Source organism: Nothobranchius furzeri, chromosome 1 (genome assembly GCF_043380555.1).
Source record: "Nothobranchius furzeri strain GRZ-AD chromosome 1, NfurGRZ-RIMD1, whole genome shotgun sequence".
Classification (NCBI taxonomy): Eukaryota; Metazoa; Chordata; class Actinopteri; order Cyprinodontiformes; family Nothobranchiidae; genus Nothobranchius; species Nothobranchius furzeri.
In genome coordinates this window covers 100,982,670-101,010,444 of record NC_091741.1, presented here as the reverse complement: position 1 = coordinate 101,010,444, position 27,775 = coordinate 100,982,670, and the positions used below count along the sequence as shown (strand labels likewise).

Sequence of the window (27,775 nt, the reverse complement as noted above, 5' to 3'; positions counted from 1 at the left end):
AACTTTATTTTTTCTCTAAGTGTTTTTCTCCTCAGAAGAAGCTACAATGGTGTTTGGCTGAGCTGTGGTGGCCTCATGGAGGGGGCCATCGGCTTGAACACTGTTGCTAACTACTTAAACATTCTCCCTCTCCTGATAATAACATTTTACTTTCTTTGACATTGAATGTGCTACTACTAGTTTACCCGGTTTATTATAGATTCACTAGGATAAATACAATAAAGTTTATCTCTCACCATATAGAATATTTACTAAGAAATCACAATGTAACCATAGAAATGCTACTCGGTATATATGTTGTGTGTGAGCGTGGGTGGGCTGGTGTTGGTGTATGCATGTGTCTGCTCTGTCTTCTCAATCCCCAGTGAGTCGTGGTGGATGGCTGCTTATGCTGAGCCAGAATCCTCTAGAGGTTTCTTCCTGTTAAAAGGGAGTTTTCCTCTCCACTGTTGCTACATGCTTGCTTAGTATGATGATTGCTGTAAAAACCCTGACACTGGTCAGTGACTTGATGCAATTTGCTGGGTTCCTTATATAGGAAACTTTTTTCTGACTGGCTTAATGAACTGACCTGTATTGGAATGCTTACTATGTGAAGTGCCTTGAGACGACTCTTGTCATGATTTGGCGCTATATAAATAAACTTGAATTGAATTAAATTGAAAATCAGTAATGATAACGATTTTAGGCCATATTGCCCAGTCCTATTGGTTACCAAGACATTACATTTCCTTATTCTTTACTTTTGTCTTTGGTCTTTTCAGTCAGTAGTCTTAACTCTTTATAGAGCAATCATTGTAAGTAGTTAGATTTTTTAAATTTCCAACCCCAGGCGGTTATTGTGGTACATAAGTAAAGTGTATTTCTGTTGTTACAATTTTCAAAAATATGCATTTTCATGCAGAAAATCTGAGAAAACAAAGTGATCTAATATGGACGTCGGCCCTGTTCTGGGAAAAGAAATTACCAAAATAAAATGAAATAACATGAACAAGTGAAATGAACATTGTTTTTTTAACAGTATAGATAATTATAAGACACTTTAGAATAATCTAGCTAGTTTTAGAACATCATATCACTGTTTAAAAATAAAGACTATCACAATTATTAAACAACATAGAATATTTTTATAAAAACAGATTACTGTGGGATATTTTTGAAAAGTTATTGTACATTAGACACTATTTCTGATCAAATATTGATATTTAGAATATTTTATATTTAAGGATCTGCCTCAGTGCCATATTTCTCCTGTTCATCATCATCATCATCATCATCATCATCATCATCATCGTCACTGATGGTGAGATTGCTTGGTGCAATAACTGCCTCCTCCATTTTTCAGAGAAATCTTAGTTTAAAACTAAAAAATATATTCAATATCATAATTGTTTTTATTATTGTTACCCTCATGTCTGAAAAACAACATATTTTACCTACAAATATTCATAATTTCTTTACTTGTTCAGGGCGTGTGTTCAAACATGGCAGATTTGAGATTTCAACAACTTCGTTGAGTTTAACATTTACAACACATATATCCTTATTTAGCACAACTACAACCTTGTGATATGTGAGTTTCATAAACCTAGCATAGCTAGTTTTAGAGATCTGACCGTAAACACGAGAGGAGACTGGTTTTCAGACAGTTTCCTGGCTGTGCAGACACACCAATATTTGGTGAGTTGTGGCCCCACATTGGTTGGTTGAATAGTGACTAGCTTGATCTGTGATGATTGTTTAAGGTAAAATCCTGAAATTCTGAGTTTGTGAAAAGGCACACCTACATCATTTATGATGTGAGTGGAAGTGTCTAAATACACACACACACACACACACACACACACGCACACACACACACACACACACACACATATATATGTGTGTGTGTGTGTGTGTGTGTGTCTAAATAGCCTCTGCTCCCACTTCAAATCAATCTCTCTGGGCTCCTTTGATCAGTTCCATTACATAGCAATGATGGGGGATCATAGATATTGTCGTGCGGGATGATGTGGGTGTTGGGGTGGAGGGTCTGAGTTTGGAGTATCCGGACATTCCCTGGAGGTGGGCTCACTGGGGGTGTCTGGGACAGGAGGTGCTTGGGTTGCCTTGGGGGGTGGACTACTGGCGATTGTGAGTGGGGCCCCTTGGGGGCCTTGGCAGAGGTCATGGGTCGCTGCCTGGCAGCTGCATTGCCCCTGGGTGGGTCTGGGTGGGGGCCTGGGGGCTCGGGGTGTGGGGGTGGCCGGCCCCATGTGGGGATCTGGGCGGGGCCTTGGGGGTCAGGTCCTGACATGTATGCTGCCGGTGAGAAGGCGGAAACGTGTGGCAGGCCTGGCCCAGGCTCAGGGGCCTCAGGTAGACCATGGCTACTCTGCTGTCCCATCACAGGGGAGGGGGATGTCCAGGAGGGGGAGGACCAAATCTTACCTGGATGTAGAGCCCCGCACAGGCCTAAAATCTGAGCCCGTGTCCAGCCCGGCCCGAGGGGGTGGAGCCCCAGCCCGACCCGGTCCAAAAAGGTCTTCAGGATTCTCTGGCCCGACCCGAGCCCGACTTTTTTTTAACCTTTCATAATGTTTTAGCGTGATAGAATGCTCAGCATTCTAATTATCTGTGAGAAGCGTTCTGCAGTAAAAAGAAAAAAGAAAGAAAAACAGCATCAATGCAGTTTTTTTTTCTAACAGAGCGTATTTTTCGAGTGGCAGATGAAATTTACGAACACTATATTAATTGGATGCGTTTGTAAATTTTAACTGCTCTGAAACTGCGCTCTTATGCAATTAGAAAAAAAAAGCAGCATTCTAATTTTCTAACTGCAGCGCGCATTTTCAGAGTGGCAGATTAAATAAACGCCCCCAATATAGCGTTTGTAATCTGCCACTCTGAAAATGCGCTCTCCAGTTAGAAAAAAAAACAGCAATGAATGCTGTATTTTTTTACTGCAGAGCGAATTTAATCACAGAAAAATAGAATGCTGCCGTTTTCATGAGAATAAACGAATGGTTTCTGACATATCAAAGTGGACATAAAATGGCATATTAGAATAGGGGCACATGTTTCAATCAGCAGTTTGAGAATTCGTTTATATAGGCGCATTTATAAACCACACAGGCCTTAACTGAGCTAACGGGTGCGTGAGAAGCAGGCAGGTGCGGCTGCATTCAAGTGTTTCAGTTTTTTTTATGAATTTGATTAAAAATAAAGGCGCCCGGCCCGGCCCGTGTCCGAGGTAATTACACAGTCATTAGCCCGAAGCTCGGCCCTCGGGCCGACCCGCGGGCCTAGGGCTCCAGTGCAGGGCTCTACCTGGATGTCCTATGTCTTATATGTTCTGGAAGTTGTGCAAATGCAGGGATGGGAGTAAATATTCTGCTGGGGTGGGGCTGGGTTGGTGCCCTTGGACTCCGTGAGGCCCTGTGATGCTGTTGCTATGGGCCCTAGCAAGATGGGCTGGAGTCTCCATGCCCTGGGTGGCATTTTGGCAACAGAGGTGCCTATTGGGGCCAGTGGGGGAGGTGGCTCCCTGGAGGGCTTAAGAAATATATCAATGTCATGAATATTATTGCAAAATTATTAAGATCAATCAAAGTTGGCTGCAAACCGTAGACTATATGCTGGTCTTTGGGGAGTATAATGAAAGCTAAGAAAAGTTTCTTCCGAAGGATTTTTAGTAAATAGAGCAAGAGGCTCTTCTAAGCAGCTGTGAGAACAAATCAGGCTGATAGCACTGCTGTGCATTCTCTCACAATTATTTCTGAATGGAATCTGAATTGATGTCTTCATTGTTGACGTGTTTCATTTTGTGTTCCTCTGCATTGGGTAGTCACACAAGAGAGTGCTGATGGCTTGAAATCTTGCAGACATCAAGCATAGTAACTGATCCTAAGCTGTGATGGCACCACAAGAAGGGAAAAAATAAAGCCAATTAGCACACCTCGACCATCAGGCCGAACAATCTCAATGATCACCAGCTGCTGCCTGTTAGTGTGTACACCTGCCTCGCTAAAGTCTCCTGCATGGTGTAAGTCACAGCAGCGGGCCAGGGCTCAGTGCCATCAGATTGTTTCTTGTTATCCTTACATTTCTGTTGAGATGACAGGCGGGACACATGGGCCAGATGGCCGGAGGTAAGATCCTTAGGAGTTCACAAAGCCACTTCCAGAACTGTTATACAGTGACAGTGAAAGAGCATACCAATTAGAACCTGACCAAATGTCCATTCATCAGTACTTTATACCTGACTCATTAAACCATTACTCCTAGTTTAAGCCTATTTGTTTAAGCCTATTTACATGAGATGGATAAGGCTTAAGTTTATTTTGTAAATATTGGCCTTTTGTGGTATTTTAAGATACTTCTCTCAATATTGAGTTTTGATCTTGTTTGGACCAAGAAGACCTCAGCTGGATTGATGCAAACCTGGAAAACCTCCAGTGTGACTGACTCAGCCACATTCTTAGAACCAGTGTTGGGTAAGTTCATTTTAAATACAAACTAGTTCAAAGTTCAGTTCCAAAAACAAATTAGTTCACATATATATATACATATATATATATATATATATATATATATATATATATATTTATATATATATGCAGAAGCGAGACTCCTGCATCTTCAATCTGAATAAAGTTCATGGTCCTGAAAGTTCATAAATGGCTTCACAATTTATATGTTGAAATAATTAAATGTGTTGAATGAACAAGATGCTTTAATATATCAGTATAGTCATACACATTATAAGAAGATTTTTATTAATGTTTAAGATTCACTTCACATAAATGTTTAAACATTCTCATTCACACAAAGAGTTAACCACTCTGAGTATCTGACTGAAGGCGTGACGTTCTGAGGTATTTTGATAATGCCTTGAAACGTGTCAGATTCTGATTTGCCAAATTTATCAATAATGTGATTTGATAAAACAAGAATTACTTCCTGATTCAATTCAGTTTCTAGCTGACTCCCGATCCGGCCAAATCAGGATTTTGAAACCATCCTCCTTTTGACATCAGGTCAAAGCCTCTCTGCAACGCTTGTGAGGGATAACGTACAACAGCTCTTTTAAGAGCCACCGAAAAGCCTCAGATGCAAAACAAGCATTCCAGCTTCCTGTGTGACTCTGTGACCGGTGTTTTCAGGTTTGGTTATTTCCAGGTTCATTCCAGTTAATTCCATACTCGGGAACTTCATCTTCCAAAAAGAAATAACAAACTGGAACACCAAAAATACTAACAAGTTCACGAATGATCGTTCAGTGAATGCGTTCAGGCACATTACTGCTTAGAACTCACCGTTGGCATGTATCGTAACTAGGCTAAACAATAAAACTCAGATATTAAAGTTGAAAGGAACCAAATTCCCCCAGTGGTTGGTTGAAGTCCCGCCCTCTTCATGTAAACAACAGAGATTTTTCTGACTAAAAATAAAACACACACCTAAAATCATATTTTTCAGTTGTTTAATTGTTTACATACTGTAAGTCTTACTTTGCTGCTGCACGTTCAAATATTCATTGTTCTAACACATTTTGCGGTAATTTATTATTTGATGCTTGGGGGTCAGTAAGTCCTCACTAAATGCACCTAATTATATACTGTTTATTAGGTTTATAGTCCCATCAGTTGTAATAAAAACTGTTAAAGGCTGAGTCCTGTTCCTAACCAACAAAAGCTCCTCAAAAGAGTAAAATCTCCTTTTTAACATGGACGTAATGGCTTACATGTTTTATCTGCTCAGAAGATTGATGTAGCTATAATTTTAAAAGGATCTAAGTTAACTTGCAGTGCACTGGCGTGAAAACATTTTCCTCTTAGATGAATTAATAATACAGAACCTACACAGAAATTCCTTTTACTGTTTTGGGCTCCAGAGACACAAGACAGCTTTCTTTGACAAATGAAGGAAATTATTGCCATCTACCTGACCCAGGTCAAACTCATCACCAGAGCTCTACATTGATCAAAAGGGGAGCTGAATGCTAATGACAGTGTCCTTGACTCTCTCACATGGGAATAGCTTATCTGTCCTAAGATCATTTAAAATAAACTTGACAACCCAGCTGCCAACTATTTTTGCATTTCTTGTTTTTGAAGGAGTTTTTTCTCTACTTTTACATATTTTAGAAGTTAATTGTGCAGTATTTAACATGTAGAGCAGGCGTGGGGAACCCTGGGTATGGGGACAGGAAGTGTTTTGCTCCACTACAAAACACAGTGTGGCAGGTGAAAGCGATTTTACTAAGGCTGTAAGTGAGCTGGCACTGATGCGATACTGTGACAAAATTCATTTTCCTTCCTCCAACTGCAAATCCCAATGCGTCGTCAGAATGACATGATGGGATGTCCGTTGGCGCTGCACCAAGCATTCACATTTCACTGCATCCAAATCTTCACCCTATTGCTGGTTGGAACTTCCCCCTCGCCTGGGCCCCCAACCAACACATTCTCAGACCAAATTCAATTCAATTGAATTCAAAAATACTTTATTAATCCCAGAGGGAAATTGATTGCTGTAGTAGCTCAGAATAATAATAACAATCAAGTCATCAAAGAGTTGTTGTATATTACAATGGCTGTTGGCAGGAAGGATCTCCAGTAGCGGTCAGGTTTGCAGCGAAACTGAAGAAACCTCTGACTGAAGACACTCTTCTGTTGTCTGACAGTCTTGTGAAGAGAATGCTCAGGGTTGTCCATCATTTTCTTGATTCTCTGGAGAATCCTTCTTTGCATTATCTCCTCCAGTGGTTCCACAGTCGTTCCCAGAACAGAACCAGCCTTTTTATTAGGCTGTTGAGCCTTTTCAGGTCCCTGCTTCTGATGCTGCTACCCCAACAGACAATGGCTGAAGAGATTACACTCTTAACAACAGACTTGTAGAAGATGTGCAGCATCTTGCTACAGACATTGAAGGACCTAAACGTCCTCAAGAAGTGCAGTCTGCTGTGTCCCTTCTTGTAAACATCTTCGCTGTTCTTTCTCCAGTCTGTTGTCCAGGTGAACTGTATTTGTATTCCTCAACCACCTCCACTTCTTCTCCCATGATGGAAACAGTGTTTGACTCCACCCTGTTTCATCTGATGTCTAAAATCATCTCCTTTGTTTTTTTCACGTTCAAGGTCAGATGATTGTTTCCACACCATGCCACAAAGCGCTCCACCAGCTCTCTATACTCAGCTTCCTGTCCATCTCTGATACACCCAACAACTGAAGAGTCATCTGGGTATTTATGCAGATGACAGGTCTCTGATTTGTACTGGAAGTCTGAGGTGTACAGGGTGAAAAGGAATGGTGAGAGTACAGTCCCCTGTGGTGCTTGAGTGGGACAGAAAGGCTTGGTCACTGTGAGTGGATGGTTAGAGGTAGAAAGAGGGTGAAGCCTGGGGCACACAGAAGACAACCCCCAGACAGAAGACAAAATAAATGGATTATACACTGAAAAATACAAACACAACACTTTTGTATTTGCTCCCATTTTTCATGAACTGAACTCAAACATCTGAAAATGTGTCTATATGTCTACAAAACACCCATGCCTCTCAAATACTGTTCTGAAATTTGTCTGCATGTGCGTTAGTGAGCACTTTTCCTTTGCCAAGATATTCCATCCCACCTCACAGGTGTGGCATATCAAGGGGCTGATTACTAGACAGCATGAATAATGTGCAGGTGTGCCTTAGACTGCCCACAATAAAAGGCCACCCTGACATGTGCACACTTTTGCTTTACCAGTCAGTATCTGGTGTGGCCACCATTTGCCTCACGCAGGGCAACACATCTCCATTGCATAGAGTTGATCAGGTTGTTGATCGTGGCCTGTGGACTATTGGCCCTCTCCTCTTCTTTTAACAATCTCTTTGACATTCTGAAGAGCACCGGAATGTCTGTTTTCATCTTTGGCCCGATCCCCACAGTTTCTCGTGGATGTGTAAGTTTTAGCCATCTGCTCTCTATCCACTCCTGGCTTCAGTCTGTTTGCAGCTCCCACAGTTTTGATTTCTTCAATAATTTTAACCTGTTTTGGAACCATTTCTCCTTTTTCAGGCAAGATGGTATTCACCCTAACCAACATGGCTCAAGCATGCTAACCGCCAACATCCGGTATGATGTGCAGTCCCATAGATATATATCTATGGTGGATTCCCATCCACAGGCATGACGGTTTACATCCCAGTCATCTTCACCTTCTTCAGCCTTTGCTCAAAAATATTTCTTTGGGGTGGAATGTCCCTTTAAAAATGCCCTCAGCGAACCAAAAGGTCTGTTTCAGTCAGTAAAGCAGATGTTCTTATAATTTGTCACTCCAAAAATAAGCTGCATTTTTTCCATTAATTTATAAAGTCACAAATATTTCTTTTATTATTTTAATGAAGTGTGTTTTTTATGTATTTTTAGGCTTTTTCTGCATACAGTTTATATAAGACTCAAAAGGGCCAACTTTTGTGCATCATTGTATATTCTACAAGGACATGACTTCACCCGACTGGACTGCACACAGGCAGGCCCACTCAGCATACTCCCCTTGAAGACCACATGATGCCCTTGATCTGGGTTGTGTTTTCTGTTTTTTAAGGAATGCCCATCTCTGAAGAACCACTCAGAGGATTCTCAGTGCAGAAGATCAACGAAGCATGTGATATCTCCCCAAGGTGTTTTGCCAGAGAGCTATTAATAGGTTCAAGGGACATCCTCCATCCCCCATCCACAAACCCTCCCAACAACTTACGCCCCGTTCACTATGAGCACAGATGGGTGCACCTCTCTGCTGGCATCCCAGTTCAAGGGGAGGTAGTCAGTGAGCCATGATGTTGTGTTTATATTATCGAAGGGCTAGCCCGGTCAGACACATTAGGTTGCTTTCACACAGAAGATAGAGATGTGTCTCTTTTAGAATTTAGAGAGGCTGCTGGTAATAGTGAAATTCTGCACTGTTGAATTGAACACAAATATGTTGATTCAGTTGAAATTGTGTTATTTAAGCATAATAATATGTAAATGTTTCATTGTGCTGTGCATCTAGCACCACTCAGACTACAACATGGCTGTCCAACAAAACCTCATAGCTTTGGTATCTTTTTTAGTTAAGTTGATTGACTGGTAGGATGCTAGATCTGCCCAAAGTTCAACATTAGCACCTGTGGGAGTTTGAAATTGAAATAAATCAATCAAAAGCAGCACAGATTTTCAGCACAGGCCCAGCTCATTTCAGTCAAGCCAGTATTTTTTTAAGCTGCAATTGTTGATTGTTGAACTATGAGGTAGCATTGCCACAAAACTGATGTTGGGCCTCACTCAGCATTACTAAATAGATCACACCACAAACGGCTTTTCAGACCCATGGCGGGTTTCTGGAATCCTTCTCACTTTATTGTTAGTGAGTCATAAAGAGTGAGAACTGTGAGGTCACTTTACGAAACATTCACTGTAACCTTTAAGTAGTAATTACATGATATGCCCCATGTGATCTTGCCATATACCGGTATAAAAAACTAATTGCAACCGGATGGTAGCATTTCACTGTATAGCATCTCAGTATTTGCTTGCAAATTGTAGTCTTCAATAAATCATCTCCAACGGTGACGTACCAGTGATTTAATGACTATATAGAGACTGTATCTGTATGAGAATCATGAGATCTACTGTAGACTTACTTGTGTTGCTCAGTTGCTCTTTAACTAGTTTATCATGATTCATCTGAAACACAAAAAGATTTCTACTAAAAACACAGCTAAGACATAATCGCTGGACAGTAAACTGCATTTTGAAGACTTCACTTTGGAAGTTCTCATTGAATAAAGAAGCTAATGCCTAGATCAACTTAAAAACTAAACAAAACGCTGACACAGTAAAACCAGTCCAGTATCAAAAGCTTCATAGCACGTGTTCATTTGAAGAGCCAATTGCAGGTACATTTTTTTTTATTCATAGAAAATGCAGTCCAATAAATACTATTTGAAATGCGTATTGCAGATATTTTGTTTTAAAACACTGTACATAACGGCAGAGTTTTTAGAGTAAAAATTGGCCTCAGCAAAGCTTCTTCCCACTACCCAAGCTCTGAGAGTGGGTAGTTTTAGGGTAGAGAGGTCATGTCATCGAGTCAGTGTGTGTGTTTACTAGTTTTGGATTGTGTTCATTTTTATAAACTGTAGTCTGTGAAGGCGGTACCAACTCCAGCCTGTCTGGACATCAAGTCCATGGGTTTCCAGATAAAAGAAACAACGCCTCTGTGTCTGAGGGTGTTTTGTGCAGCTGAAAAGACGGACTTCTGTAGCCCACATCGGTCGGTATCAGGATAGGGAGGTCTGCTCTGGCCTCCAGAGACCCGTGGTGGGGATTAAAAAATGAAATGCAGATTTCTGGAGGTCAGATCAACTCCAGAACCAGGCCAGAACCGACCACATGAAGAGACGCGCGGCTCAGTGGGCCAGTGGAGCTGGTTTCTGGGTTCGAACCAGATCTGAACCGCTGCAGACCTCCAGGAGAGGATCATGTGCAGCTTTTAGAAATACCAGCTCAACTGGTTCTCTGGTTTCTGCATCGGATCCAGCTGACAGAAGCCCACATGAGCTCCAGAACTGGATGATAGGCGTCTCTCTCCCTCTCTCTAAGCGCTAAACTACGTTACGTGAACGGATATTAACGAGTATGAGGCAACTGACAGACGTTCATTAGTATTAATATTATATTCATTGACTGATACTATTTTAATTATCTGGTACATGAAAGTAATCTGTACAATATTGTGATGTTAGCACACAAATTTAAGCTAGCATCGTTAACTCACCTGCTGCTCACCCGCTGTTCTCCTCTATCTCTCTGCTTTGGCTGATGGTTTCTCCCTCTGCTTTGTCTCTGCTCTCTGGGGCCTGCAGATAAATTTATGGTTCTGGTCCATCGTAAGTAGAATTATAAACATTTAATGTTCCCTCTGTCTCAGAGCCGGCATTAGAATCCATATTTTGCTCGGTACTAAGCTAACAGGACTCCATCTGTTGGCGTCACTTGGTTTGGCCCAAAAAATAAATCAATAATTCTCACAAAATGTCTCTAATCGCCTGAATAATTTATGTATGAGTAAAATGATTTTTAAATGTTTAAATTAGTTTCTATTGTGTTTATCTAAACATTGGTTCTTAGGAGTCTCTAGCCTGCAGTCTGCTCTTTAGCGCTTCCTATTGGGGAAAAATACATCACTGTCGCTTGACTTATAAAGAAAATGAACTTTTTTCTATAAATGTGTTGGTTTAATGGTTTAGGAAATTGATCAGAAAAGAAACAAACACACACAAGACAAAGTCAATATAAATTAACATTTAACCCACTAATAAAAAATAAAAATAAAAAAAAGAAAAGAAATGTCTTTTTTTGTTTGATAACAGCTCATTTTCACCAGTCTGTTGTCCACCCTGGGGACAACTGTTTATTCCAGAAGGTATTAAAAATACAATCTTGCTCTGCATCAGCGCTTCTTCATCATTTGGTAATTTCATTTTTTTCCTCTGTTTTCAAGGATAATAATCCAGGTAAAGATAATTATGACATTCCAGCATTGTATCACAGATTGTCTTAGAAAATCAAACAAATGTAAAAATAAAACTGATAAAAAGGGAAGTTTCTTTTATATTTACTTTAATGAAGGAAAACTTCCTTTAATAATTTTGTAAAATTTACAATGTGTTTGCAGAGTTAGACCTCCTATGTGTGTTATTTGCTACAACAAATATGTGTTTATACGTTTAGTATCTGTTGTGTGATATTACTACTTGCAATAAGGAACAGCTCCAGTTGTGTGGCTCACATCCACTACTACACACACTTCCTTTTGCTGTCAGCAGAGCTACATCAGTCACTGCCTTTAATCCATTGATCCCAACAAGATAGCTATTTAAATGTTTTGTACTTTTTGAAATTTAAATCTAAAGTGCAAACATGAGAAAATCTGTCGGGAAATAAAACAAGAACAAGCAGAGGAAGTAAGAGTATTATTCACTGCTGCCCTGTGGCCTTTTCCCCATCGAACACCACAGCATTTGTGTTCTCTGACTGCAGCACTGAGTTTGCATGCCACCATGACCCACGCAGCTTTACAAACTTATCTACGGCACAGTGAGGTCAGGCCATTTGAAAGCTTTTTAGCATCTTTTGAATGTCTTGCTGCTACAGTCAAACAGAAAGGACCTTCGCAGCAGAAATAGATTATGTGCTGCTAATCGTCACCTTATTGAAGCCTTGCAGTCATGGCTGTTTGAGATCCGTTTATTTTCAGCAACAAAACAAATGTCGTCTGGTGGCATCTAATTAGTCTGTGAGATTTCTGTTTGTACCAATGTCTTTTGGCTGAATTGATATAGTTTATAAGGCGCCAATATTCAAGTACTATATTACAGAACAGAACAACAAAAATGAGGCATTAAATTCACAAATTTACCACCTGTTATTTATGAAATATAAATGGTATTTCTACCTGTTAAAACATTAATTGTAATAATAATAATGCTAAATAAAGTCGTGACTGATATGTTAAACTCAATAGATTTAGATTTGAATTAAAATATTTTCATTATAAGTATTAAAACGTAACTGTACTTTGATTCTTGTTATTTAATTTAAACTGTTATTTTGGGCTCAGTGTGGTGAATTTTAGCTGTTATGTCTTTGTTATAGATCATATTTTAATGAACTTTCCATCATTTCAATTAATGTTTTTCTTTTTTCATTAAATGTTGTATTAACTCTCTTTCTTTATATTAACCTGTGTGCATTTAGTCTAAAACAATAATAAATCACCTACCACTGCGCTGTGGGCAGTGTACAGTAGGTTGAATTTGTCAGGTGGTCCATTAAACCGAAGATGAAGAAGGATTTTAACACTGGAAGGTTTAGCCAAGGCACTATTTTCTACAGGCAATGTACACATTAGTCTAAATGATGCATGTGTCCGTGTTAAATGCCAACCAGAATATCTCACCTAGAGGCTTTAGTCTGTTTAAAGACAATGTAAATACCTGAGTCAAGTTTAATGATGCTCAAAATGTTTGTTTCCCCACTATCGTGTTTGAGTAGTTACACATGTAGGTACATCCGTCATCACAGCACAGCGATGCTCAACAGCAAAAAGAATGGTTTGTGTCTTTAAAACAGCCACATGTCATCCTTTCTTTTGCCAAAGTTCTTTCTTTAAATCTAATTTAGCTTGAGTGTTGTTTTCTTAACTACAGCAGTCTGGGCAGACGTGCAAGTCAAGCTGCAACTTGACTGGCTGAAGGACAGAGGAACCGCACGCTTGAGTGAGCAATCATTTTCAGGAAGTAGCTGTGGTCGGTGTAGTGATGCCAAGTCAAGGTTAAAGAACAGATAAATTGTGAGTTCTCGGTTGAAAATAACAGACATTCCCTCCAGCCAGTCAATACATCACTGTAATGATATTATCTTTGTGTTAAATTGGCGGGTAGTTAGGATACATAGTCAGAATGTCCTCCTCCCCAAACCCACCAGGGTGATTTGTTCATGCAGGGAAATTAAAAATGGAGATTTTATGTGAAGAATGTGTGCCCTCTCTCCTGCTGTCCAGGGTATGCTCAAGGTAGGAGATCGCGTTAACGTGAAGGTTTAGGATAAAAGTAGCAAAGCAACAAACTTTGTGAAAACCAAAACTTATGTCATTCTAAAAACATCTGGCTGAGGAAAAATACAACATCTGATGACACAGCTTCTAAAGGAGATGACTCTGCACATCCAAAGAGCACCGAGCAGCAACATTAAGAGTTTTACACCCATCAGGAGAATAGAGGGGAACTTCTACATTAAGTGCCTGAAAGTTCATTTATTTACAGTGTGGCACCAGTGTTATCGGATCTTTATGCGCTGACACCTGCTGTGCAGAAAACACAAAAGCTGCAGGCGAGACATGCAGGCTGATGAGGAAACAGATGCATCAGGCTTTCAGGAGAACTCCTCTAAGATAGACTTCAGACATGGGCACATCACCACTAAAGTTACAATTAAAATGTCCACTGACAAGAAAATGACACAAACCATTTTGTTTATTTCATAATGATGTAGGCATGCATAGTGAGTCAGGGGTAGATATGAGGGGCAGGGTTGTGTGCTTGTGTTGAAATCAAACTGTGCCCTTGGTCTTTGCATGAGCAATCTACTTGCACAGACATTATCTGAATACTAATAATACATTATGGTTAGCCCAGGGACCACAATGAGAAGTGTCTCCTTGGCGAGGTCAGCATGCATGATAATGAAAACCTGTGAATCAATAATTTAGTATACTATTAACATAATAAACCTAGAAATATGTTAAAATTCCTATATTGAACCCCAGCAGATGATCACCATGGAGATCAAGGTTGACCTAATCTGTCAATGAAAATCTTTTAGTGTTGAAAATGTTAGCATTGTATCCTTTACCTGAAGTCCATTTCCATCTGTGTGATTGCTCATATTGTTGCTGCATGTAAATCAGTTTGCTCATGCTGCTTCAGTCTTTTCATTCTCTACATGGTGGATAACAGATGATGCAATTGCTATCATACTAACATCATCCTTTAGTTTAGTTACCAAACATAAATATTTTCTTAGTAGAATGTTTTTCCAGATGTTTATGCTTTGTACAACTTCTCAGGTCAAGTGCTTTCTGAGTCAAATCCCAATTTCAAAAGCATTGTTATTCTCCCTTCTTTCTTTTTCTGGATCAATAAGTAGAGGTAATAAGCTTGAATATGTTTACAGAGTTCTATTTAGAAAACAATAATCGCTGTCTGACGATCAATTTAGTCTCCAGTAATTATCAAGCAGCCTCAGAGTTACTAAATATGATCTAACAGCGGCAGCCTCGTGCAATATGAGCTAAACAACTCATAATACATAAGTGGGATTAAAGATATTGAAACAAAAAAAAAGGATGGAAACATTAAAGGGTCAAAAAGGTCTAACTTTTCTAACCTGCTTTCTCTTGTTCAGGCTTGTAGGGGGTAGGGGTTGTATGAACTAGTCGACCTCACTGCTCTGTAGTGACTTTTTATGCCTGTCATCGACTAGTCGCTGTCACGTGATAATGAGCGACAAGATGCAGTCTGCGGAAAAGACAGCAAGTGACGAGCTCCTGCGCGTCGGGATCGAGGCGGAGGTGACGTGCTGTGCCAGAGCGTCGGTACTGACACCCGCCGTAAAACGGACGTTTGACCAAATTGTGACCTTTACCCTCTTGCAATTTAACCTTCCCCTCACCCCCATCCTAACCTTAACCAGCTTGCGCATGCAAAGCTCTGATCGTTGACACGCTCCAGATATCTGCGTCCTGAGCACGGCCACAGTAACATTATCAAATCAGGTGTCACCACTCAAAAACAAATGTAACGTGATCGTTCATGTCGGCTCATTTCCTTTTATGTTTTCTGTCTTTTATTTTTGCCTGATGCACACCGCTGCTGTGGAGCGGGCCGCATCATCTGTTTTGTCCTCCGGTGACGCACCTCGCTGATGCAGCCGGCGAGCAGCGCACACTCCGCTGTTTTTGCTGCCGGTAGTTCTTTTAGAACTGCAGTTCAAAGGTAATTCATAAGGTGAATATCTATGAACCCAGGAAGCAGTTTTTCTTTAGGATTGAGAGGAGATGCAGGAAGATAATAAACAGGCAGGACAGAAAAATAGTCAAATAAAAACAAATTCGTTTTTGTACCTGGTGGTTGCAACAAACAGACACCACTGAAGGTAATCAGAAGTGAGGAGCAGAAAATGAAATAATTATTTTAATGTTTAGAGCAGCAGAAACTCTGAGAGGCTGCAGGCGCATCAGTGAGTTTGCGGCCGCTGTGCAGGGGGAAGGGGGAGAGGGCTGAAGCAGGATGCAGAAACTACCGTTGTTAAAAGAGATGTGTTTAACTTTGAAAATGTGGACGCAATTTTAATTGTCAAAAACTCCAGCGTTCCAGCCCCCCACCCCGGCCGCTTCAGGTGTATGACGTCATTGAAGTCGACTCGATTTTCATTACTTGACTGTCGACTTTAGAAAAAATTAAGTCATTCAACCCCTAGTAGGGGGTGGAGCCTATGTAATCAAATAAGATACAGACTGTCATCATTTATTTTTCATCACATTTTATTGAAAGGTAATATATGTACCTCTAATATCACAAAGAAATAATCTAAAAACATTCTAATGTATCAATCATGTTGGAAGGAAGGCTACTTGAATCAGATTTCCTTCTCAGATGGCTGGGAGTTGTCCATTTGTATCCTTTCAAAAAACTTAAGGAGGAACGTAGTCACTGTTTACAATCTGCAAACCCATCAGGTTGATGGGTCTGAGCTGATCTAACGCTGCAGTCAGTGACTTGATGCAATTTGCTGGGTTCCTTATATAGGAAACATTATTTCTGATTGGCTTAATGAACTGACCTGAATTGGAATTTTTATTATGTGAAGTGCCTTGAGACGACTCTTGTCGTGATTTGGCGCTATATAAATAAACTTGAATTGAATTGAATTGAATTGCAGAACCAGCATTTGTAATTTGACAATGATGGGCAAAAAGCTCCAGAGTTGTTTAAAGAACTGAAGCCAGTAAACAGGAGTATAAAAGAAAATTATCTTTTATATAAATGCCTCTCAAGATAAAAACCACGAGGCTGTTCTCAAAAACAAGAAATTAAAAAATAAAAAAGATTTTTTCAATGATTTACAACATGTTTAATATAGTAAATAATTGAAATTGTGATTAAAAAATGTAAGGAAAGGAGAGAGAGAAAATGAATGGGAAAGAGGGAAATTGGTGGATCCTGTCAGAGCTATTTTTAGCTTTGTGGGGGCCCTATGCAAGATGCTGTTCCAGGGCCCCTATTTTGCCAAACTACAGTTGAACCACCATACATTAGATTATTTATAAATGCACCACAAATGATCACAAATCAGTACAATCAAAATAGGCTTTTACGGTACTGTCATGATAACCTCTCATAATAAAAGTAAACATCTCAAGTTAAGTAAAGCAAGATTGTTAAAAACCAGAAAGCACGGTGGAGGTCTACACTCACAGACATATACAGAGACGTTGCAAATGTAGGTATTGCAGTGTGTTAAAAACATTTACTGAGAAAAGTTTATCCTGCCTAAAATGTTTTATTTTGTAATTAAGTTGATTATTTCTATCTTTGTTTTTCATTTTCTATAAATGCCATAACCAGTCCATACCTTTATATTTCTTTCTGCCTGCTGACATAACATTTTTTAAATATTAAATCGGACATTACTCCTTACTCAAATAGCCTTTTTGTCAAATACCTTTATACTCATACTTGAGTACTTGTTTGGGCAGCTACCTTTTAGTTTTACTTGAGTAAAGAGCTTTACATTTTAAAAACCTAACTGGAAACTATCATAGATGTTATTGTTCCTGATTTAACATAACGCATGTCCAAGATGGCGCCGACTGTTGCGGCACGCCGTCTGTTGCTTGTAATTGTGGTTTTAGCATTTTTTTGAGTCACTTTTTAGCTTTTTCTGATCCCATTTTTAAATATGATCGACTCACCCTTCTTGATCTTCGGTTGAGCCCTGGACTCGGGCTACATGATGCTAAGTTCAGGCTGACGTTTGGTCACCTGTTTGACAAGGTCCCGGCGTTCCTGCTGGCTGTGCCGGACCGAGTGGGGCGAAACCCGAGGTGGCGGAGACGGCGTGGAAAACGTGGTGGCGTCCGGGTTAGGATAAGGGCCCTTCGGCGAGAAAACAGCGATGGTCGTTTCCTCCAGGACGTACCCCTCTGTGATTTCTCGCCTGGATCTATCTGGGTTCTGCAGCGCCAAAGGCTGGACCGTGCGCGTGGGAGCTCCCAGCCTGCGCAGCGCACTGGTGGAATAAATCCGGGAAATCTCCTCTATCCCGTGAGGTCGGGGTTTTGGCGAACCTCTAATTGGCTTACATCCAGCTCCCTGCCGCAGCTTCGGATTGCTCTGCTGAATGTCCGCTCGCTGGGAAATAAGACAGCTATCCTAGAGGATTTTTACACGAATAACGCTGTGAGCCTGTTCTGCATGACGGAGACGTGGGCTCTGCTAGGTGAGACGGCTTCCTTGGTCGAACTCTGTCCTCCTGACTGTAACGTTGTTAATGAGCCGAGACTCTCTGGCCATGGGGGGGGGGGCTTGCTGTCCCTGTACTGTTCAAATCTCCCACTTAAACCTCTTGCTGGGCTGATGGCTCCGACCAGTTTTGAAGTCTCAGTATTAGAGCTGGGCTTCTCTCCCCCATCCTCATTGTACTGTGTTACAGACCACCAAGATACAATAAGGATTTTATAAGTGAATTATCCAACCTTTTAGCTGATGTGCTCCCAAAATATGAGCAGGGGATTATTTTGGGTGATTTTAATATCCACGTCTGCTGCCCTCTGAAACCACTGGTGAGGGATTTTATGAATGTTTTAGACTCATTTGGACTACAGCAATTGGTAAATGTTGGGTGAATTAAAAGCAGCGGAAAACTTGCAGTGTTTTCAATAAGGAAACAAGAACTAACCAGAAGGTGATCAGGAGGTGGAGAAGCAGTAACTGACAAGTTAAAGAAAATGCAATGGTGATCTGTGTAGAGTTAAATCAGCATACTGTTGCTATTCAGTGGAGATTCCGAAAAATGACCAATCATATTAACCTATGAAGCTTATATCATATATATAAATATCCCGGATACTTATATCAATCTAAGTTCATACATAAGCCTGTTTGATCTACTTTTAATCCAAAGATTAATGTTTAATTTAGATAATTAAATTTAATAGCAAAAGTTCTTTTTGAATCATAAACTAGGATCTTTGCTTTGAAATAACCAGGGGCGGCGTTAGGCCCGGCTACTTGGGCTGAAGCCCCGGATCTTTCATGATAAGCCCCGGATCTAAATCGTGGAAGTAACATGCAGTACCAAAGTCACACAGAGAGGGTGCAGCTGGCAGTAGTTTGTATACAGCCTGCCTGAGCCTCCACCACTGAAGAAGAAGAAGCCCTTCAGCAGCCGGCATCTTCTACACTCTCTGTCTGAAACGCATGAGTGAAGATGGACATAAGGACGTTTTTTAGACCAAAAGTACAATGACAGAACCCCAGCTTTGATGAGACTGGTGTTGACTCAGGTTTGTGAGTCTTATTTGAAAATATTTGTTGTGCTGCTGGTTTGCCTAAAGTTAGCTTACTATCAGGTAAAGTTGTTGGAGAAAGAAAGGGAATATTTACTATCATCTCACACTAAACACTAACAGGAACAATACTCTGCCCTGAAAATGCTTAATATGGAGCTTCAGATTAAAAATGATTTGGTACAAGATATATATACATATGATGTTGACTAGTGTGTGTCACGTGTGGGCGCATGCGCGTGCGTGCGCACACGTGTGTGCGCGCGTGTGTTAAGCCCCGGATCTTCTTCAGTCCTAAATCCGCCCCTGCAAATAACTAGAAATATTATACCTTTTCTGTGTTCCGTTTCAATAAGGAGGCAAGTTTAAAAATGAAGAAATTTATTACTCTCAATTTTAAACTTAAAGATTTGAAACGACAATTATAAAATGACAATTCATGGATGGCAATTTTATGACAAATTTCAACAGCTTTGATATTAAACTTGTTTTAAAAGCAAACCTGTGCCTGAATGGAAGCTAAATGGAAAATACGAGTTTGGATGCGTGGATGAAGTTATGAGAAGGTTTCTTTCCCAGAGAGTTGGAAGCGTTCTGGCTGAAAATGTAGTTTTGAGGCTAACTGAGTTATTTAGAGAGAAAACAGGGGACGCATTCTCGTGTGCTACCTCACCCAAACAGGACCCTCTTGTGGATCCTGAGATCAGGAGGATGTGGTTCATCCAAGATGACACTCAGTCTGGTAGGGGAGGCGCAAGTGTCCGATCGTCTGGTCCAGAGTTGTCCTGAGTACACGGTTTGTCAAGCGTTTGGCAGATGGATGTTCTCATCTTAACTTCAGAAATCAATGACTCTGGGAGAGTCTTCGTTAGCTGGTTACAGTTCGTTTATTCTTTGGCTATTCTGGTCGGTGTGACTAGAACAGCAGGTGGAGGATTCAGGGCGGCCGTTCCCTTTCCCTCCTTGGTGTTGGTTCAACAACTGGTTCTGAAGCTGGGGATGGTTAGTTTTACCAAGCTCCAGGACACTTCCACTCTCTCAGGAAGAAAGCTTTGATCATGAGTCAAAAACATGTGTGAAGTTATTTTTATCTGGACTCTGTGTTAGCTGGATAAGGTGACTGACCTTCTGATATGCTTAACACATCTTTACTGTCATCATAATCATAATAATTATTTTTATTATAATTAATCATTATTATACCCAAAGCATAACAGTCCATTTCATGTAATTAAAATACCTTTATACTGAACCAAGTGATCACTTATGAGATTATGTTAAACAGCAATAAAATCAACGAGTTTTATTAATTATTATCTAATTATTATCATGTGACTTGAAGTGTCCTCTTCCTGGGATGGAACAGCAGATATGGTGATATGTTCTTGCAGACATCGTGGCTCCTTGGGTTAATCTGTGGATTTAAAAGTACTGTTTGACCCAGCTTGACCCAGCAGGGTAGATGTGACCTTTGCCACAATATATAGGATCTTTCATGATGCTACAGACCCCCCTTTTGTCAATGGCAGATGGATGCAGGAAACCACCTGACGCTGGCAACCAAGCACTTGAAGGGACTCTATCTGAAGAAGCTGTTGCAGTCCAGGCGAAGGCTGGAGAGAGGAAAGCTTCCCCTCTTTCAGTGAAGATAGGAGCTCATCCTGAGAAGTTGGTTAAGTCAAAATTGCAGATCATTGTAAATGAATCCTCAATAAGATGGCTATTTCAATAGCAGTTAATTATCATAAGTAGTAATTTCCACAGCGTATGCAAAGGATAAGGCAGCCTGTTTTTCCACACACAGAGCCGAGCAGGAGGATGTAGACAGACGACCAGCCGTCAGCAGCGGATCCCCGGATGGCCTCCAGGCGACCTCTCAGCGCAGGCACACAGGACGTCTCGAACCATGACCGAAGCGAAGCCCCATGCGACAGGAACACCAGGCAGGAGCAGCGTAGAGGACACTCGGATGGCGAAGTCCCCCATGGATGGAGGTCCCTCAGACAGCGAAGGCCAATGGTGAAGCTCATGGGTGAGAAGATCAGAGCAGCAGTGAGGCAGACACACAAAGATTGTGTTTGATGCAAATCAAAGAAATAAATAATAAACCTGACCCTGTGAGTACCTCTGAGATACTGTGTCAGATTATGTGAATTATCTAAATGAAGAAATTAAATGCAACCTCTCTATGTGTAATGTAAAAAGTGATGCATAAAAAAAACAAAGACAAATAAAAGAAATCAAACCCTAACTGATATGGGAAAATCACCTGCACTAATTAAAGCTTTATAAGAATGAAGGGCAAATTGGCTTGTAGCCCTTTAAGGGAAATTAACCCAGTTAATCCCTAAAGTTCTCACTTAATTACCCTAACGAAAGCACTATAAAAAAATAGAACTGTAAGCGTCAACACTAAAAATGTAAATCAGTTGAGTTAGTATTCCTAAATGTGGGTGTTAGTACCAAGACAACCTGGCTGAAGGCAGTTGTCCTGATTAAACCTCGGAAAGTAGGGCTGCTCAATTAATCGAATTTTAATCCCAATTACGATCTGAGTTTTGAACGATTATGAAAACAAAACAAGCCGATTATTTGCTCCTCCCACTTGCGCTGCCCTGAGTTGCAAATGAAGCGCTCCTCACAGTGTTGCCAACTTAGCGACTTTGACGCTATTTCTAACAGCTTTTCAGACCCCCTTCTTGACTTTTTAAATCTTAAACGTATCTAGCGAACACCTCAGAAACATCTCTGGTAACCCTTAGCTACTTTCTGGATAACCATCGTTGACAATTGCTGCAGGTTAGCTAAACACTCCGCCTGTGCCCCGGACCATTCTTCACAACATTAGGAAAGGGAATGATGTAGTGATGTGTCAGTCGCTAAAGAAACGGCTCTCAGAGCCAGGCCCCTGTTGAATTAACCAGAGCGAGTGACGCACACCGTACCTGCGGGCTCCTGAGCCGCTAAAAACAGCTAAATGTGCGCATGTGGCATGCTAAACACACGTACATCTTGCCCATGATTGCTGTGAAACTGGGTTGGGGGTGCAGCTGTGGTTGGGACAATTATTACATTAACTGATGGATCTGTAAATAGTTTATAATAAGGTAGAAATAGATAGAAATAAGTTCCTCACGCTGATAAATAATAACTAATTTCTCTGAGAACACGGTGCTGTTGTGTGACGGGGTGAGTACTCCTCCTTCTCTACAACATCTTTGTGAGATCTTCATTCCAGGAGAGGGCACTCACCAGCTGCGGAGCATTACCAATCAGCGGCAGCTGCAGATCCTCAGATCATCCGCAGCAAAGATCTATTTAAGAGGAGAGGGAACTACTTCACATCGCTGGATGATTAACTACTCACGGTAGTATCTTGCCACTCAAGTCTTAGGTTATGCTTGGTCTCTGCTCAGACTTTTGTGCTGTCGCAGTTTTTGGATGTTTTTGGATTTTTGCTTGGATTCTTGTGTTTGGACCCTTTGGACTCAAGTTTGGTTTCCTCTTCGGGTTACTTGGAAACGCTGAACCATTGATGGATATACCTACCTGGAAATCACCATAACCCGCCTGGACTACAACTCTCAAGGTTCGCCTCTCCTCCTGTTCCTCTTGTCTGCCGCCATCATCTGGCTCCCTCTCCTGGACACACCCCGTCACACCGTCTGCCCTCCCTGCTGACTCTGGACTCTTGCCGGCTACACTGAACTTGGATATCTGCAGGACACTTTTAGTTAAGATAAATAAATCATTGTTTGAACTTTCTGCCGTAGTCTTGTGATGATTCTTCATGTCGTGGGTTAAACACCTTCCCAGGGACATGACAGGTGTTAGTGCACTCTCCTACAGTACCTTGACATGACTAAATACATATTATGCAACATTTTGTGAACATCAATTTGCATGTATTTGTTATAAATGCCACTGTATAATTCTTGCTGTCAGTATTTGCAAGACATTGGTATTTGGGTCTGTACTGGTTAGACTTAAATGAGTTAAACCAAGGTCTATAGCCCTTGGGTCATAAACTATGAGCTATAAGTAAATTGGCCTTTTTTATACTGGGAATCAGGAGTTATTTTAGTGATCATCTTGTTTCTTGTTTATTTTTGTCCTGATTGTGCCCTGAGCAATTTTATGACAGAATGAAAACAAATAAAATCAACATAAATTGAAAAATCGTCTTAAATAATCGAGATCTCAATTTCAGTCACAATAATGGCGATTATTATTTTTGCCATATTCGAGCAGCCCTATCGAAAAGTTACCAAAACTATTAAAAATAATTTAATTTGGATCGACCCATCAGGTAGTGAAGATGTCCACTTTTGAACTGTTATGTTCTGAAAACACTTTTTTTAATCTTTTATTTCATTCACAATGTATAAAATAAACACAAACAAATACAACATACATTAACATATTGGGGGAAAAAAACATTTGAATGAAAAGGAGCAGATAGAAGAAAAAATCTTATGATTTCTCCCCCTTTTTACGAAATAAAATTATCCGCCAAACAAACACAGTATAACCTCAGTCACTTTCTATTATTTTCATGTCTAATCTTTGACATTATAATTCTCCTTTTCATAATTACTAAATACATTAGCTTTTATACATTTTTTTAAATATAGCAAGTGTAGTTGATTCTTTAAGTTCCTTGTTAATGGCATTTCACAATCTTACACCATTTACAGAAATGTTACATTCCCTCACTTTGGTTCTGAATCTAGGTTTCTTAAAGACATCAGTTCCTTTTAACATGTACCCACTTACTCTCTTATGAAACATTTTCTGAATATTAGTTGGTATATTACTCGTATTCACTCTGTACATTATTTGCAATATTTTCCACTCTACCAAGTCAGGAAATTTCAGTATTTTGTATCTAATAAATAATTGATTAGTGTGATCTCTATAGTTACTGTTATTAATGGTTCTCAATGCTCTTTTTTGCAAAATGAACAATGGTTGTGTAAAAGTTTTGCTAGTGGCTTCCCAAATTTCTAAACAATAAAATAAATATGGTTCAATCAGTGAGTGATACAATGTTAACAACCCCGACAAATTTAGTAGAAACTTGACTCTATATAATACACCTATGGCTTTGGCGATTTTCCCCTTTATATAACCTACAAGTGATTTCCTTATTTATTTTTTTTTTCCACGTGAGACTCTCATCAAACATGACTCCAAGAAATTTGGTTTCTTTTACCCTTCCATTCCATCTATCATTAAAGATACATCACAGCTTCTTCTATTATTAAACAGTATAAAGTTTGTTTTGTTCAGGTTCAATGACAGTCTATTTACATCAAACCATTTTTTAACTTTAATCAATTCACTGTTCATCACTTGAGTTACTTCATGTGCATTTAATCCTGAATAAAACAATTGTTGAGGGTCTGACCTCATGAGGAAATTACTATGCAGTGATTTTCTCAAAAATGACTGTGCTTAAATTGCTCTGAAAAGCAAATAATCACATCAGTGCCAAGAAACTTCATTTCCCATGATGCTTTGCAAACGGAAGCATTGGGATGATGTCACCGCCTAATACCAGAAACACGTTCTGCGCATGTGCGGGAGGCCGTGGAGCTTTTCCCGCGAACTAAGACCATAAATCTTCAGCAGAGACAAAGAAACCTCGTTCTTTTGCCCAGGATACCTGGCGGTAAGGACACGCTTGTCGAACGCTCCGACTCCCTTGAGCACGCGGAAGCTCTAAGTGCCCAAGTTGAGCCACGCAACCGCTGGAACGCCACTCCAACTCCATCGGGACCTGACTGGGAACGAGCGGAGCTCCATCCAGCTCTCAGAGACGCTGTAAGTTGTCAAACTCAGCACAAAAGAAACTTAGTTCTCTTTGTGTCCAGCCCGTGGAGAAACACTCACGGAGAACGCCAAACAATGGAGAAAGCATCAAACTGACGGACAACGCCGAAAGCTGCGGAGAAACATGGAGAACCGTCAAATCAATAAGTGAGGGACGCTTCACTGTTCTGGTGATCAGAAACTCATCTCTTTCTCTCATTCTTTCCTTCTCCCGTTTCCTCTATAGTCCAGAATAAGCAATAAAACCGCGTCTATTGCTTAAAAGTAGCTTCGTGTTTTCCTCTTTCGTCCCAAACACGTCCGTCGGGTCATTTTGAAAGAATAAACTGCTTATTTATCATGGCTTGAATATCTTTAAATGTTTCCTACTATGGCCAAGTTGTGAAACTAAAAGATATTAACTTGTGATTAATCTTTTGTGTTGTTTCATGATCCTTTGAAATGTTTTGAGTGATTTAAGGTTAAGTTACTACTGATTCTAAGTGCCTTGGAAGTTAAAGTGCAAGTTGCCACCCACACTTTAGCCAGACAAAGGGGTCAGCCATCTTGTATACAGACTCCATTTTAGAAACACACACACACATACATACACACAAAACACCTTGAACATTATTTTGAATATACATCCTTTTATTATATCACATGGTTATTATTCATTTATGCCACTGTTTATTCATTTGACAAATTGTTAATTAAACGTTATAAAATTCAGATTTTCGTCTCCAGTAGCTTTGTTGTGTCGAAGAGAAGTCTCTGCTCCGAGGATTCTACGAACTTCAAGAAAGACTGATAAGAGTTTTGGATTCAATTTTTCCCCGGTTAAAGGGGAATGGTGCCCCGTATATCTAAGAATATCTTAATTAATTAATAAATCAGTAAATATTCCCATATTTACAGAATTTATTGAAGAATCCAAAAGTAAGTTAAAGCTTACGAATTGTTCGCTCCTAATAACCCCAACATTAATTGGTGCAGCCCGTGTGAGGCTTGGATACACAGAGATTTTCTATCCGGCACAAACAAACTAATAAATCTTTAGCTTGAATTAAAAATAATCAGTTGTTCAGCCTTGAACCAGCAACAGAGTGGTGCTGATTTCGCTGAGCAGGAAGCTGCAGCGAACTCTCACCAGTAACTCAGTGCTTCTTTAAAGGTGCAACGTGTAATTAATTCTGGTTAACCTTTTAGGTTAAAATTCAGTTCTTCATTAAAGGTGCAGTATGTAAGTGATTCTGACTAACCCTTTTAGGCTAAAATTAACTGCTAAGTTAGCGACTTTAACTCACAGTGGCTATTATAACTAACTGAAACCTTCACTCAAAGACTGATAACACCCTGTTTGCTAATATTCTGAAGGAATAACTAGCATATTTAACACCCAAGTGTTGTAAGACGTTGCTACGGCAACGCACCAGCTTTTGCTAAAATACTGAAAGGAATAGTATTTTAGGCATTAGTCACGGCATTCCGTGCAATCTTAAAACGCTAAAACCTGTGCGCACAAAGGTTAATTTAGTGTTTTCTGCTACAAAGCTAGCAGTTGCTGCCAAAAGGTGCAGCTTTGAGCTATCTGCAGAAGCTCTACTAGGCTATTTTTGGTTCGGTTGTTAAAATGGAGGGACAGAGTAGTGAACTGACCAACTCCCAGCAACCAGGTGGCGCTGCGGCCCACGAATGTGAACCTGGCCTACTTTCTGGACAATTTTTGTACAAACTGGTCGCGGTTGCTCGAGAACCCGACTACCCTTCTAGGGATCTCACTGAAGAACAGCGTAGCGACGAGCTAGAAGCTGTAATTGATCAAATAGAAAACCCGGATGGTAATGTTCCAATCCAGGTGTCCTTGGTTAAGTTAGCCTTGATCCTCTATCAGATAGACCTTCAACGTGGTCAGAAGATCATGAACCTCCAGAGCATGCTAGCTGAAAGGCAGCAAAATGGAAGGCAGAAGGATGACGAGGAGGAAGACAGCACCGATTCTGGGGAAGATGGGGAGAAGACCCCGCCCCCTTCTGCTGATGACAACAGACAGTGGGAAGGGGGGGAACACCGTGACTCTGAGGCTGAGCCAGAGTGCTCTCCCACACCGGTACGAAAGCAAGCCGGCAAAGCTGACCAGGGTCCGCCCAGGACGATCGCCAAAGACCAATTGGTTTCCTCCACCCGAGGAAGCGAGGGACCGCTGTCCCGCCGTAAAGGTAGGCCTCCTCCTGATACATCTCCGTACGATAATCAACAGTATGTGGTTTTGGACTCTCTGGACGGACGCACGCCGCAGGGGAGAGATGAAGCTTATCTGTCCCAACCTTCGGCCCCGTTCCTTACACCATTCAGGGCCACCTAGGGGCCGAGGGCAGTTCGCCCTCGAACCCCAGGTTGGACCACCACCCTCATCTTCACGGCCTTCTCAATCAGTGAGAAGTCGACCAGCTGAGCGGCACCTCAATTTAGACCGCTCCCCCAATCCACGAAGGGTGCAAGGTGCCAGCTGGGGTTATGCACAAGCCCAACCTGCACCTCCACCATCCACCCATCCTAGCTACTCCGGTATTCGGCATGCCGACAACCAGCTGCATTACAGAGCGTAATACGCAGACGTGCCCCGGGAGGAGGACCTCCCGCGACACCCATGTGACGTGCCAGCAGCCCACCACAACATGCCGGTCCCCGATTTGGGCCCCAGGAGTCAACATTGGGAGCCCAGAGCACACCAGCGATATCCAGCGCCCTCTGAGACAGACCGTGGGTCAGAGTCAGAGGATGACACGCCGTACCGTGAGTCAGGGCTCCGTGTACG

The 27,775-nt window shown here is 40.9% G+C and overlaps 1 protein-coding gene across 1 annotated transcript in view; it reads left to right on the top strand.

Moving 5' to 3' along the window:
• The window catches only part of LOC139070444 (uncharacterized), an 87,512-nt gene extending 60,015 nt beyond the window's left edge, over positions 1–27,497 (top strand). The window contains exons 2-3 of the mRNA XM_070552697.1: positions 20,673–20,811; positions 20,948–27,497. Coding sequence (XP_070408798.1) covers positions 26,591–27,322 — 732 coding nt within the window. The 5' untranslated portion in view covers positions 20,673–20,811; positions 20,948–26,590 and the 3' untranslated portion in view covers positions 27,323–27,497. The remainder of the gene's footprint in view (positions 1–20,672; positions 20,812–20,947) is intronic.
• Positions 27,498–27,775: the final 278 nt, after the last annotated feature.